Source organism: Syngnathus scovelli, chromosome 2, assembly GCF_024217435.2.
Source record: "Syngnathus scovelli strain Florida chromosome 2, RoL_Ssco_1.2, whole genome shotgun sequence".
NCBI lineage: Eukaryota > Metazoa > Chordata > Actinopteri > Syngnathiformes > Syngnathidae > Syngnathus > Syngnathus scovelli.
In genome coordinates this window covers 1,852,047-1,863,801 of record NC_090848.1, presented here as the reverse complement: position 1 = coordinate 1,863,801, position 11,755 = coordinate 1,852,047, and the positions used below count along the sequence as shown (strand labels likewise).

The window sequence follows — 11,755 nt, the reverse complement described above, 5'->3', positions numbered from 1 at the left end:
AAAAATCCTTGTTTGCACTTAACAAATGATTGAATTAAAATTATTGCACATAAAAATTATACACGTACTCATAAATACGTTTTTTTAAAAGTGTACTTAAGAGTCGAGACGCTACAGACTTTCCCGTTCAATATAAAACCTAATTTGATGTTTCTGTGAATTTAAAAGATATTTTCATGATCATATTTTATTGTATTTATGTTGTAAATGGACAGATGGGTGTATAATTCTGTGATTCTCATACATAACCCACCAGAGTGAGCCAGAGTACCAGTAGTGCCCCATCGTTGTCAAACTCGAGGCCCGGGGGCCGGATCCGTTCCACCACGTCGCTTCACAAGGCCCGCAAAAGCAAATCAAGGGTGTCAACTACCCCAATTCTTGTTAAAGCAAAAATGTACGAAAAATTCTAATTGTCAATTGTAATAATCTTAAAATATTATGATAATTTTTATGTAACCAAAAGGCTTTCAACAGTAACTTTAAAAGTGAAATCTGCCCGCAAAAGCAAATCAAGGGTGTCAACTACCCCAATTCTTGTTAACCCAAAAAAGTACCAAAAATTCTAATTGTCAATTGTAATAATCTTAAAATATTACGAGAATTTTTATGTAACCAAAAGGCGTTGAACCATTAAATCTGTTAAATATGAATTGACTGCATTAAGATAACCAGTTTATTTGTAGCTCTGGAAGAAAAGAAGAAAAACAGCCTGAGCTGGGATGTACTTTGGAAAAATTTATTCTGCAGTGAACAGAATAAAAATAAATAACGGCCTTCAGGGAGGTGGGAGACTTTGGCGCTCGCTCCACTGCTTTTCCCCAGGACCTTTAGCACTACTGGGCCAGTGATGGTTGGACTGAATGAGGTGGCGGTGGGAAGGGAGGGATGGACCCTCACTTGATGAGCGGTCACCCCTTCTCCCCCGTTTCCTCACCTCATGCGGCGAGTGGAGACGCGCCCCCGGTGGGATGCGAATGATGTGGTCTACAATGGAAAGGGGATGTCCCGAGAGAGGAGGGTCGAAACGGTAAAGAAAAACAAAATAAAACAAGTGGGCTTCTCTTCGACATCCCTTGAACAAAGTCCTTGTCTTTTTTTGTTGGTCTTGTGCGATGTCCTGAACACGCTCCTGCTGCGCGCTCTTTACACAGACATGATGTGCTTGACGAAAGCTGTCAATCAAACAAGGAGACCAGCATGAGCCCGAGGAAGACGACGACGACGGCGCGAGAAACCTACCCTCATAGTGCACAGTGCCGTTCTCATCCTCCTGGCCGGCCATGAGGGCATCGATCTCGGTCTCGTTCATCTTCTCTCCTGTTGACCGGCAGCGGCGCTCGTCACATTGTGTCTTTGTGTTTGCTCGAGGCGGGACTCACCCAGGGTGGACAGGACGATACGCAGCTCAGCACCCATGACGGTGCCGTTGCCCTCCTTGTCGAAGACGCGCAGACCCTCAACGTAGTCGTCGTAGGTTCCCTTGGGCAGAGCGTCCGCCTGTTTCAGCATGGGCAGGAAGGCGTCGAAGTTGATCCTCTTGTTGGCCATGTCTGAGAGTGACGTCACAAGCGGTAAGCACGACGCACGGCCGTTAATCCGCCACCGAGCTTTTTACCTTCTGCGCTGGGGTTGCCCAAGATCTTGGCGACGTCCTTGTTGGTAGGGTTCTGGCCCAGAGCGCGCATGATGTCGGACACCTGGTTGTAGGCCACCTGGTTGTCACCAATTCTGTCGAAGAGACCGAAGGCCTCCTTGAAGTCTGAGCAGGAGAGAACATGAGGATGTTTTTACACAAATTAAAAAAAAAAAAAGTTTGCAGCTATGTGGCACTATGCTCGCTGGCTAAGAAGAAGCGGAGGTGATCTATTTTTGACCGTGGAGATGGGTGACGCTTTCATGTTATTTTGCAACTAGCAGGGAGTCGCGACAGCTGGAGCACACACGACGGCACTAAGCCAACCATAGCTACCCGAGGGGGGGGGGGGGGGGGGTGCGGGGGGTGCAAACCGATACCCCCCCCTACCTCAACTGTTGCCATATAGAGACATGCCGACTTAAAATGCTGACGGTAGATTTCAGTAGCGAAATCTAAGGCCGCAAAAAAAAGCAGCCATCTAATCTCCGCTCATCACATTATGAAATAAAACCGGCGGCGAGGATCACAATTTGGATTCCCGACTGTAAGGTGACCTTGCTCATCAAGTCAGGATGCGAAACCTTGACCCCGGGGTGTTAACAGTGGCTCGCAGGGGAGCGGCCGGGTCGGCCCCCGAAATAGACATTACTAACATTCCCATGGCAACTGGAGCAGATGACAGTTAATGGGGAGCGTGACATCCGCCAACTCATGAACAACAAAGGAGGTAATTTAATTAATGGACAATCTTTTTTCACTTACCCTCAATTTGATCCGCTGTGAACTCAGTCTGCGATAGAAATTCACACACAAAAGAAACAGAAAAAATAAGAACACAAACACCACTTGATGTTCACTTAATAAAAAACTGACAACGATTAAAAATGACATATCCACAATTTTCAATTTCTTTTTGCAAAAATGCATCCAACACTAAGTGGAAAAGATTCACCACACAAGTTAGTTACACACCATGTTGGAGAGCTGGAGATGCAGGAGAAGGAAAGCAAAAAAGAGGCCAAAGTCCCGAGACAGAGTGGTCCTGAGCCTTGGTTGGAGGGCTCTCTTATGTATTCCGGGGGCGTGATGTCACACATGCTAATGAGGCGCCTCGGATGACACGCTGGGACATCTTTAACTTTCTTAGGGCAAACAGAGAGGTGAGCGCCGCCGCCAGGCCGCCGTAGCAGAAGGGGGCGGGGCTATTTTTAGGCTCAAGACATTGAGCCGTAATATTGGAAAGCACTTTGGAAACTACAAAAATCTTGACTTGCATTTATCTCCTTTCAAAGAGGCGAACGGGGGGAAAATTTATGAAACCGGTCGAGTGAGCCTCTTCACAAGGCCCGGCGAGATCATTTACACCTTTTATTAACCTCCAGGAGATAAACGGCTCCTCTTCTTACAGTGAATTCCAACCACACTGATGATTCCGGTTTAAGCTTACATCATTTTGTTGGAACGATACAACCAACGTGTTCAGCGGTAATAATGGAGTCGAGCGGCTGGCGGCGGTTTCCGTCGCCGCCGTCAGCGCTCTCCATGGTGCTGACAAGCAACCTGTTTGCCGCTGTGGATGATGTCGCCAATCTTTTTCCCATTCTCTAAAATCAGATTAAAGGCGTGGTTGAGTGGGAAAACAAACAACACGTAGTCACCATGTGATGCGTCGCCATGGGACGTGCAACATACATGAGCGACCTAAAGATCAGCGTGTTTGTATGAAAGGGTGAACCCAGTTAGGCCACGCCCCTGCACAGATGAGCGCTATTTTTAACCCTTCCTGCCTGAGGTGTTTGGTTTCTTGGATGGAGGGGGCAAACTCTCCTCTTGCTTCTCTCGCCCACGAACCCCTCCAACCTCGTGTGTCACGGAGAAGGCCCAAGGATTAAAAAAAGAGCGGTGGCATTGTGTCGCGCTGTGGCGTTTGGGGTGTCTAAAGTGTGAGCCTTATTTGGAAAGGAGTGCTGTGGAGCCAGACTGTATATGTTGCACTGGACAAGCCACATTTAAGACTTGATCCAATCGCTGAGAAGTATCTTGGATGAAAGTGCTTTCACTCTCTGACCTAAGAGTTGACGCGGTCGTTATTATCTAAAATTTCACCATCCCATTTGTCAACTAAATTTAACTATCGAATTAGCATAACCTGAATAGTGCAAATGAGTTCTTGCAATGGGGACCGTTGCTGCCCCCTTGTGGTGGTTTGTGCTCCTGCACAAGAACAACAAAGGTTGCTGTGAGAAATCGCTTATTTATTACTCAGACAATGCAAAGGATCCATTTATGACAGCATGAATACTAAATGGTTAGCCCCAAAAATAACAATATTTAATTTTTGTTTGGACTATGATGGGGTGATGTGAATTTTTCAATGGAAGCAAAGTAAGCTGCAATGACACATCCGGTCTTGTTGGAGATCTACCTGTTGGCTTGAGGTCGGGGGGGGGGGGGCAAATCAATCAAACCTCGAAGGCTGGGAACCGTGCTTGCGTTGGCTGTAGGAGGTCGGCCAAAAAGTAGATGGTGCCTGCCATGCCTGCAGGAAGTGACACAAGCTGGTAAAGCAAAGGCAGCGACTTGAATTTATAGTCTTGCCTTGAGTTTAACTGGTTCTGCGACCTTTTGTCGCGGAGAGAAATACCTTCAAAAAGCGAGAAGGGGGTATCTGGTGTCCTGCAGCCATGTGAGCCATAGTTCATACACCAATCTGCAAACTGAACAAGGAACATCTCAGTCCAGAATACCCAGCAGAGTACACAGCTCCATCATTTTCGTGCACAAACCATGCAGGCTCGGTAAAGGTGCTTGGGGTCCTGCGTGTGACGGTACAGAGCCAGGAAGGTGTACGCGTTGCCTGCCGCGCCGTGACACAAGCCGTAGCCTTTCTTCAGCAATCCCCAGCGCCACACAACCTCGCCGCACTGCAGGGCATCCTCCAGGTACGGAGACTCACCAAACACCTGGAACGTTGACTCATTAAGCTAACGGCCACCAGATGGCGATAGAACACGGATGCTATTTTTTCATATTTACTGTTATATTGCTCTTTATACCAACTCTGTGATCATTCACCTCATCTCAAACATCCAGAAGAATCTCCAACTCACCTTATGCGCCTGCAGGAGCATGTAGATGACGCCCGGGGATCCGTGACACCAGTGCACCAGCAGGTCACGATCATCTCCGATACAGGGAGGGTAGTTCCCAGAGGGGAACTTGAGATGGCGGACATAGTCCACGCTGGGTTTGACCATCCTGCCAACGTTCTCCTCAGCCGCAACAAACCCAGGCTACCCAGGGTGAGAGAAGGTCAAACGGGGGCTCTCTGGCGATGTTGACGCTTCTGTTACCTGCATGAGGAAGTAATAGATGCCGGCCAATCCGTGGGCGGCGCCGACATATTGTTCATTGTACCACTCGTACATCAGGGGGCTTTGATCCTGGACACGAGACTTCTTACTGAGACGCTCGCCTGATGCCAGGATGGCCTCACTGATCTAACGGAGAACATGAAATTGCTAATCAGTGACGACTGGAAGAAAAAGAGCCAATCAATGATGATCATTTGTCACCTGCCGGATGTGCTGCAAGGGAATTCTGTCCGTACCGAGCTGCTGGTTGACAAAGACGAGAGAATAGAGGTAACCCACCCGACCGTAGAGGAGCTCGTCAGGCAACCCGTTGGAACCTTTCATAACTCTCTCGTGATACTGCAGCAGCCTGTGAGACACAAACATGATGCTTTGTGTTTCGATTTCAAAATCAATATCACACATAATTCAATCAGCATTATTGATTTTTCTGAATTTGTCACTACTATATGAGCTTTCCAGTTGGTTTTCAACAAGGCTGACCTTCTGATGCATTCGTCGGCCTCTCCTGGCATTTGCAGCTGGTGGTAGACGACAGCCGCCACAGCTAGCGGCCCCGCGTCACCACAAAGGAAAGTGACATCATGGCGGCGAGTCAGGCACTTCAGACTGCGGCTGATGTGTTCCAGCGCCTTCTGGAGGAACGCTGGTTGCTTGAAGATACGGTGGATGTGCAGGTAGAGCAATGCAATGCCTGAACAAAAAAATAATTATTTGCAACAACTATTTGCAACACTTGCAACTTGTTGTTCTCACCCATCGGTTGGACTGGATTGCTTTAGATTTTTGTTTGTTACTGAAAAAATATTGTTTTGGGGTGGGAGGGTGCAAATTAATTAGCAATATGTTATATATGAGTACTATTATTGCAATCTGTTTAAGGCCTGATCAATTCCTACTTTGTGACGTCACTGTACCTGCCCATCCTGTGTAAGTGGTGCAATCTTTTTGGTCGGCAGCCTTGAGCCCGTTCTCCATGACAGCCAAAAGCTCGTCGATCTTGCTGCTTAAGCGCTTAGCAAACGCAGACGTCAACTACAAAATGCACGACACGTCTGAGTATTTTCATTAAAAACAAGACACAAATGGAAATATTTCCGCAGTGAGTGGTTTACCTTGCCATGGGAGTCAAAAAGCGACTGCGTGTGCTCTGGGGTATAGTCAGGATAGGGATTCTTCAAGGCTCTCGTGTCCATTTCTCTTTCGATATGCTTCAAAAAATAAAGATATAATAGCGTATGATTCTGTAGAAAGAAAAATAGGGACCCAGGCTATATATAGCGACGAGAAAACACACCCACCTACACGCTAATGCTGCAAAAGCGCCACGCTAAGAAACGTAGAACAAGCACGGTAACTTGGTTTTAAGAAGAAATTAAAGCAATTCAATATTTTAAACGTAATCGATAAACTGTACTTGCACAGAAAAACTATTTGATACCACAGCGAATGTTTATGTTTATGTCCGCTCTTACTCGTCGACGGGATCCAGAGTGGATTGGAGCACAATGGAACTCTGCTGCCCCCGTGTGGTGGGGAAGAAGCACTACACGTGGTGGTTGTCCACTCTAAGCAAAATGGGATTTTGTGGCCCCGTTTTTGAGAGTGATATTGATTAATTAAAGAGTGTCTATTATTTCCACCTTCAGGAATTAGAATGAAGATGATAAATGATTTGACTTTTCTCTCATTTCATTAAAAAAATACACTGCAGTTTAGCACTTAAATGTGATACTGAATACAGGCCAACTAAATATAAAAATAAACCAGAACACTTTTTATTGACTATAAAAGTGTTATCTAGTGTATTCGTTTTGTTTGGAAATAAACTACAACAGCAAGAACAATAACCAACAAAGAACAAATAAAATAACTTCAAATGTATAAGGCACTACTTTAATGTTGGTCCGTTGAGCTTAGTATTTTTGGGGGGATGCTATTTAATGTAAAAACTTTGAAATCAGTGCTAAAGTCGAAGGGTACACAAATTAATTTGCATAAAATTCTCCTGATGACCATGCAACCTTGTATTTCAAAAATGCAAACAAAGCCAGCAGTTTGACCAGCACCAGATTTGCTCGAGTCATCATGGTCGTTCTTTTGCTTTTCTGTTTACCTCAGTTTTTTCCCATCCCAAATGTCATTTCCATATCAATCGAGTTGACGAAGGCGGTGGTCATGTGAGGCTCCCTTCGTGTACCCTGGGACGATTTTACCTTGGCTTGAGAGACAAGCCATGGAAATGAGGCCAAGACTGTGACAAAATTCAGCAAAGGACCTTCAGGCTTGATTAAAGCTTTTCACTATGGAGCTGAGAGACTTACGAGGCCAGTGGGGAAACCATCATCAGGGTAAAAAAAAATCAATCAGCGGCGATATTGATCATCAGTTCTTACATGCGGACTCTCAGGGTACATCTTGCGGCGTTTCTATGACGACTAATGAAATGTTCAAGGCTACAAAATAATATCGTTCTCAATCTCGCTTGGATGCCACATCCTCGATATTAGCATGGGCGGCACACACTTTCGAAATACAAGACTGACCCAACTCAACTGTCAAGCTGTAGCCTCCAGCAGATTCACTGACTCCCTTTGCAATTAAAAAAAAAAAAAAAAAAACTCCTCAAAGCCGGAGTCTGACTCGCTGCATCCTTCATTTGCTCAACTGCAGGGGCATCTAAACTTATTTCTCAGAGGGCCACCGATAAAAAAAATAAAAGGACATGAGCACGTCGCTTTGAAATTCTTCAACTTTAGTTTTTGAAACTCACTAAGACCAATATAGTGAAGAAATGATAATCTATTGTCTCAGTTTGTGCCACACGCGTGACTTTATTTTTTTTCTAATTGACATCCTCGTATCAACCCAATTTTTTATTATTAGTGATAGTCGTTCAGCGGGTGGGGGTGGGGTGGGGGTGGGGGATCATCTGGACATCTTTCTTTTCTTGTGCCACCCGTCCATCTTAATAAAATAGCTTTGTGGGCCATGTCAGATGATATTTTTACGATGCCGCGAGCCATAAATTCCTTCTTGGCCATAGTTTGGACAACAATATTGTATAGTGTGGAAGTTAGGTCGTGAATCTAATAGTCCAGATGAACCTCATGACCAAAAAAACCAGCCTTCCCGGGACACTGACAAATCGTTTTGACCCTAATTTGACCTCCGCTTGCTACCATAGAGGAAGTGACTCAGCAGCTGTGGGTATTGTGTCTTCCTTCGCCCCCCCCCCCCCCCCTCCCCCCATCTGCATTGCCAAGTTATTGAGCTGTAGCAAAAGACAGAATTAAAAGCTCATCAACTACCCCACCCCCCTTTCCAAGTGGACCATATCCATCTTAGTCTCGGGGAAAAGGCCTGACAGCTGAGATAAAGAACATTCTGGACCTTGACAAGCTGCCATGGCCCCATCTGTGGCCGTGCTAAAAATACATACAGCCCCCAACTTGGGGTTTGGGGCTACAGCACAGGGGCGAGATAATATTATGAATAATGCATACAATAATATTAATTTCCTTTTTAGTATGATTGTGTTCAACTGTTCCTTGTGGGGTTTGCATGTTTTTTCCTGTGCGTTTTAAATGGCCACCAGGGGGTGGGGGGGGGTGGGGGGTATCCAAAGCACAGCCCCCCTCTGTGTGTATTTTCGGTCATGTGGATAGAAGAGGGTATAACACCCCACCCTCCTCCTAGCGGCCATTTTTTTGTGTGTGAGTATTCCCAGTCCATACATCAATCCAGCCATCTTCCACCGCTTAAACTCTAAAGGTAGTTTTTAGATAATCACTAAATTAGAAATCGGAATTACGTGTGCCCTGTGATTGGCTGGCATCCATTCCTTCGATGCCAAAACATTCCGATCATCTTCCTTCCCTGTCACCCACCGCTGGATCACTCGGCTGCGTTTACAAACTAAAACAACTCTGTCCGCTAGAGGGCGACATTAGCTTTATTTTTTTTCCTCCCCCCCCAATTCTGAGCGGACGTTAATTTGGATTCTACAGTATAAATTGCGGCCACTTTGGCACATTCCTCCTTTCCAAAAGCTTGTACTTTTCTGCACCGTGGCCAAATTCTCCCAATAGTAGCGCACGTCTTCTTTTGTGAGCCACAGGGACTGTTTAGGTTGCCTAATTGGAGAGCAAATGCTAAGACGTTCACACAACATCCCTGAGTGGACTTTATACACAGGTACCTCATTAAAGGTAGGCAGAATTTTGATGAGACCTCACAGAATGCAGGAAGGTCTTCGAAAACACAGTAGGGGCAGTGTTTGTGTGTGTGTTGGGGAAATTAGGATTCTGTTCTGGTCCACAAACACTTTCAAACAGTACACGCAAGATGGTGAGAAAAAGAGAGAATCCATCTTTTTTTTTATATACGACGTCCTCATTAGTGTTGCAGCTGATGAGAGGCGGGGTACACCCTGGGCTAGTTGCCAACTCTTTGCAGGGAACATGCTGGAAAAACAAGCTTCATATTCACACGTTCTGTCGACGATGACGTCACGCACCCGCAACATTACGTCAAGGGCGAACGATGCCATTTTGAAAAGTAGACAACATTTAAGACATACGGTGATCCCTCGCTACTTCGCGTTTCGTTTATCGCGGCTTCACTACATCGCGGATTTTTTTGTCCAAATTAAAAAAAAAAATTAAAAGTGAAAATAAAACTTCTAAATTGAGGAAACATGTGTCTAACCTTCAGGAAAATGTAATATTGCTCCCTATGTTCGTTTACATTCCTTTAGAAGTCGCATGTTAGCACGATCGCGAATTAGCATCTTTCAGCTAACTCGTTAGCCTGCCCAGTACTTCTTGTTGGTGACCGTAGTTCACGGATTTAACTTATTGCGGGTGGTTTTTGGAACCAATTATCCGCGATAAACGAGGGATTGCTGTATATTGTCGTCAAACAATAAGGTTTGAATGCCATGTAATTCTTAGAACACTTATTGGTATTTTTTTTAATCGGTCTTTATTGTTACGCTTACCTGTTTGCCATATATATTTTTTCGATTAGAAAAAACGAAACACCAATGTGTGATCTAAGAAACATTGTAATATATATGAGGCAGACTGGTATTGTGTTTTTCATTTTAGGAAATTGTGTTACATGGCCAAATATATTTTTGAGATGTTAAACAAAGCTGGAGTACTTGAAGAAAATACATAAAAATGCAATAACCCAACAGAAATTCGAACATGTATCTCCGGATTGTGTGAGAGCGGCTAACCACTATTTTTTGCTGCATATCAGATTTTTTGTTGTTATTTGTTTCTTAACAGAGTCTTCAATTTACTCAACACGCACGTTTTAGTACGCAGAGAAAATTCATGCTAGCACACAATGAACATGAAAACTCAATTTGTACTGCGAGGCAGACGTGCTGACCGCGTTAACCGAGAGCGGGGATAAACAAGAAGAAAATATTTTTCGATCTTTTACAGAAGGGAAAAATAACGTTCACGTGACCACGCAGGGAGTCAAAACATCCCCCATTGCTCAAAAGCGGCTTGCACGCTCACTCAAACACGCCATTGGTACGCCGAGTCACACGCTAACAAACTTCCCATCTGGAGAGTCTGATGACATGATTGGAAGGCGGCGCACGATTCTAATTCAGGCCGCACCGCCTTGAGCCCTTCCCCCGCGGAGTCGAAGATGTAGCCTCACAACAGGGGCGCCCGTCCCCACAGTTAAGCCCGACATCACAGAAGAAGAACATCGCAGTAAAAGAGAGGCAAAGAAGACACGGCTGGCAGAACTTTCACTTTCGGTAACAATGACGACAGCGAGCCGTTCGGGATTATTCACGAATCCGAATGTAAACTTGTAAAATTTTACTTTTTACCTGGAATGGGAAATCAGCCAAGCAAATCATCCGAGTCGGCGGCAAGTCTGAAGTCGCTGAAGAAAATCATCTGAGTCCTCTCGGTTGGTTAGTTAGTTGGACTTATGACACGGGATTCATTATGAAGATTCAAAATAGTGTCTTATTTCTGCAGAAAAAAAAAATAACATAAATGTGCTGCATTTCAATTTCTTGTTCCCAAAGCATTTTCATCAGGGGAAATTTGGATTCACAAGGTTAAATGATATATATATATATATGCACCAATTGCATCAATTGTGGCCTCAGTTCAAGTCTCGCAGATCTCCCCCTGACACATAAAGTAACATTCCAAAATTGAATGTGCATGAGTCATCATCAGTGAATTCCAAAGCGACGGGCGCTCTCTTTCGTCCCTGCCACCGGTCCGCCGAAACACATTAAACTCCCATCAGGGGACCCCTGGGATTGTATTTTCACCCCTGCCGCGTTCCACTAATGGGAGAAGCAGAATAGGAAAAATCCGTCATGGTTTAGCCGCACCAGTGATGGTCCGTGGGTTGGCCGAGCCAAAAGAAGGCCTCAGCTTTGCTCAAAGGCGCCTATTGATCTGCGAGAAGCCGCTGCGAATTACCCAAACGTGGAGGGAATCATAACGAGGGAAAGATGCAAGTTTAGTTTAGCACATTTCTCATGCCAATTGGTGAACACACACACACAGAGAAATACTAACACATTTGGCATTCAAGTTACCCGAGAAAATCATCTTGTGAGGAATCCAATTATTTCCCTTCAGCGATGAGACAATCTTGACAATGAATGCAAAATTAATTTGAAGTTGCCTCAAGGTTGGAAGCGCCCCTCTTTGTTCCCACTAAAGATGTCATTGTATTGCCGACC

At 45.1% G+C, this 11,755-nt stretch overlaps 2 protein-coding genes across 3 annotated transcripts; both read right to left on the bottom strand.

Annotated features, from left to right (window-relative positions):
- Positions 1-718: 718 nt before the first annotated feature.
- Positions 719-2,743, bottom strand: mylz3 (myosin, light polypeptide 3, skeletal muscle). Its single transcript, XM_049752021.2, has 6 exons — positions 2,612-2,743; positions 2,402-2,429; positions 1,619-1,762; positions 1,383-1,553; positions 1,243-1,320; positions 719-1,175 (listed from the first exon to the last, which is right to left on the bottom strand). The coding sequence occupies exons 1-6, from the start codon at positions 2,612-2,614 to the stop codon at positions 1,147-1,149; spliced, it is 453 nt and encodes a 150-aa protein (XP_049607978.1). The 5' UTR covers positions 2,615-2,743; the 3' UTR covers positions 719-1,146.
- Positions 2,744-3,873: 1,130 nt separating this feature from the next.
- Positions 3,874-11,009, bottom strand: lancl1 (LanC antibiotic synthetase component C-like 1 (bacterial)). 2 transcript variants are annotated; one of them, XM_049752019.2, is made up of 10 exons: positions 10,877-11,009; positions 6,129-6,224; positions 5,931-6,048; positions 5,497-5,707; positions 5,215-5,362; positions 4,993-5,139; positions 4,750-4,932; positions 4,426-4,602; positions 4,284-4,356; positions 3,874-4,178 (listed from the first exon to the last, which is right to left on the bottom strand). In XM_049752019.2, exons 1-10 carry the CDS (start codon positions 10,904-10,906, stop codon positions 4,102-4,104), a joined length of 1,260 nt encoding a protein of 419 aa, XP_049607976.1. In that variant the 5' UTR covers positions 10,907-11,009; the 3' UTR covers positions 3,874-4,101. The 2 variants fall into 2 exon arrangements, with proteins under 2 accessions (XP_049607976.1, XP_049607977.1); XM_049752020.2 differs by lacking the exon at positions 10,877-11,009 and adding an exon at positions 6,315-6,520.
- Between the last annotated feature and the right edge of the window lie 746 nt (positions 11,010-11,755).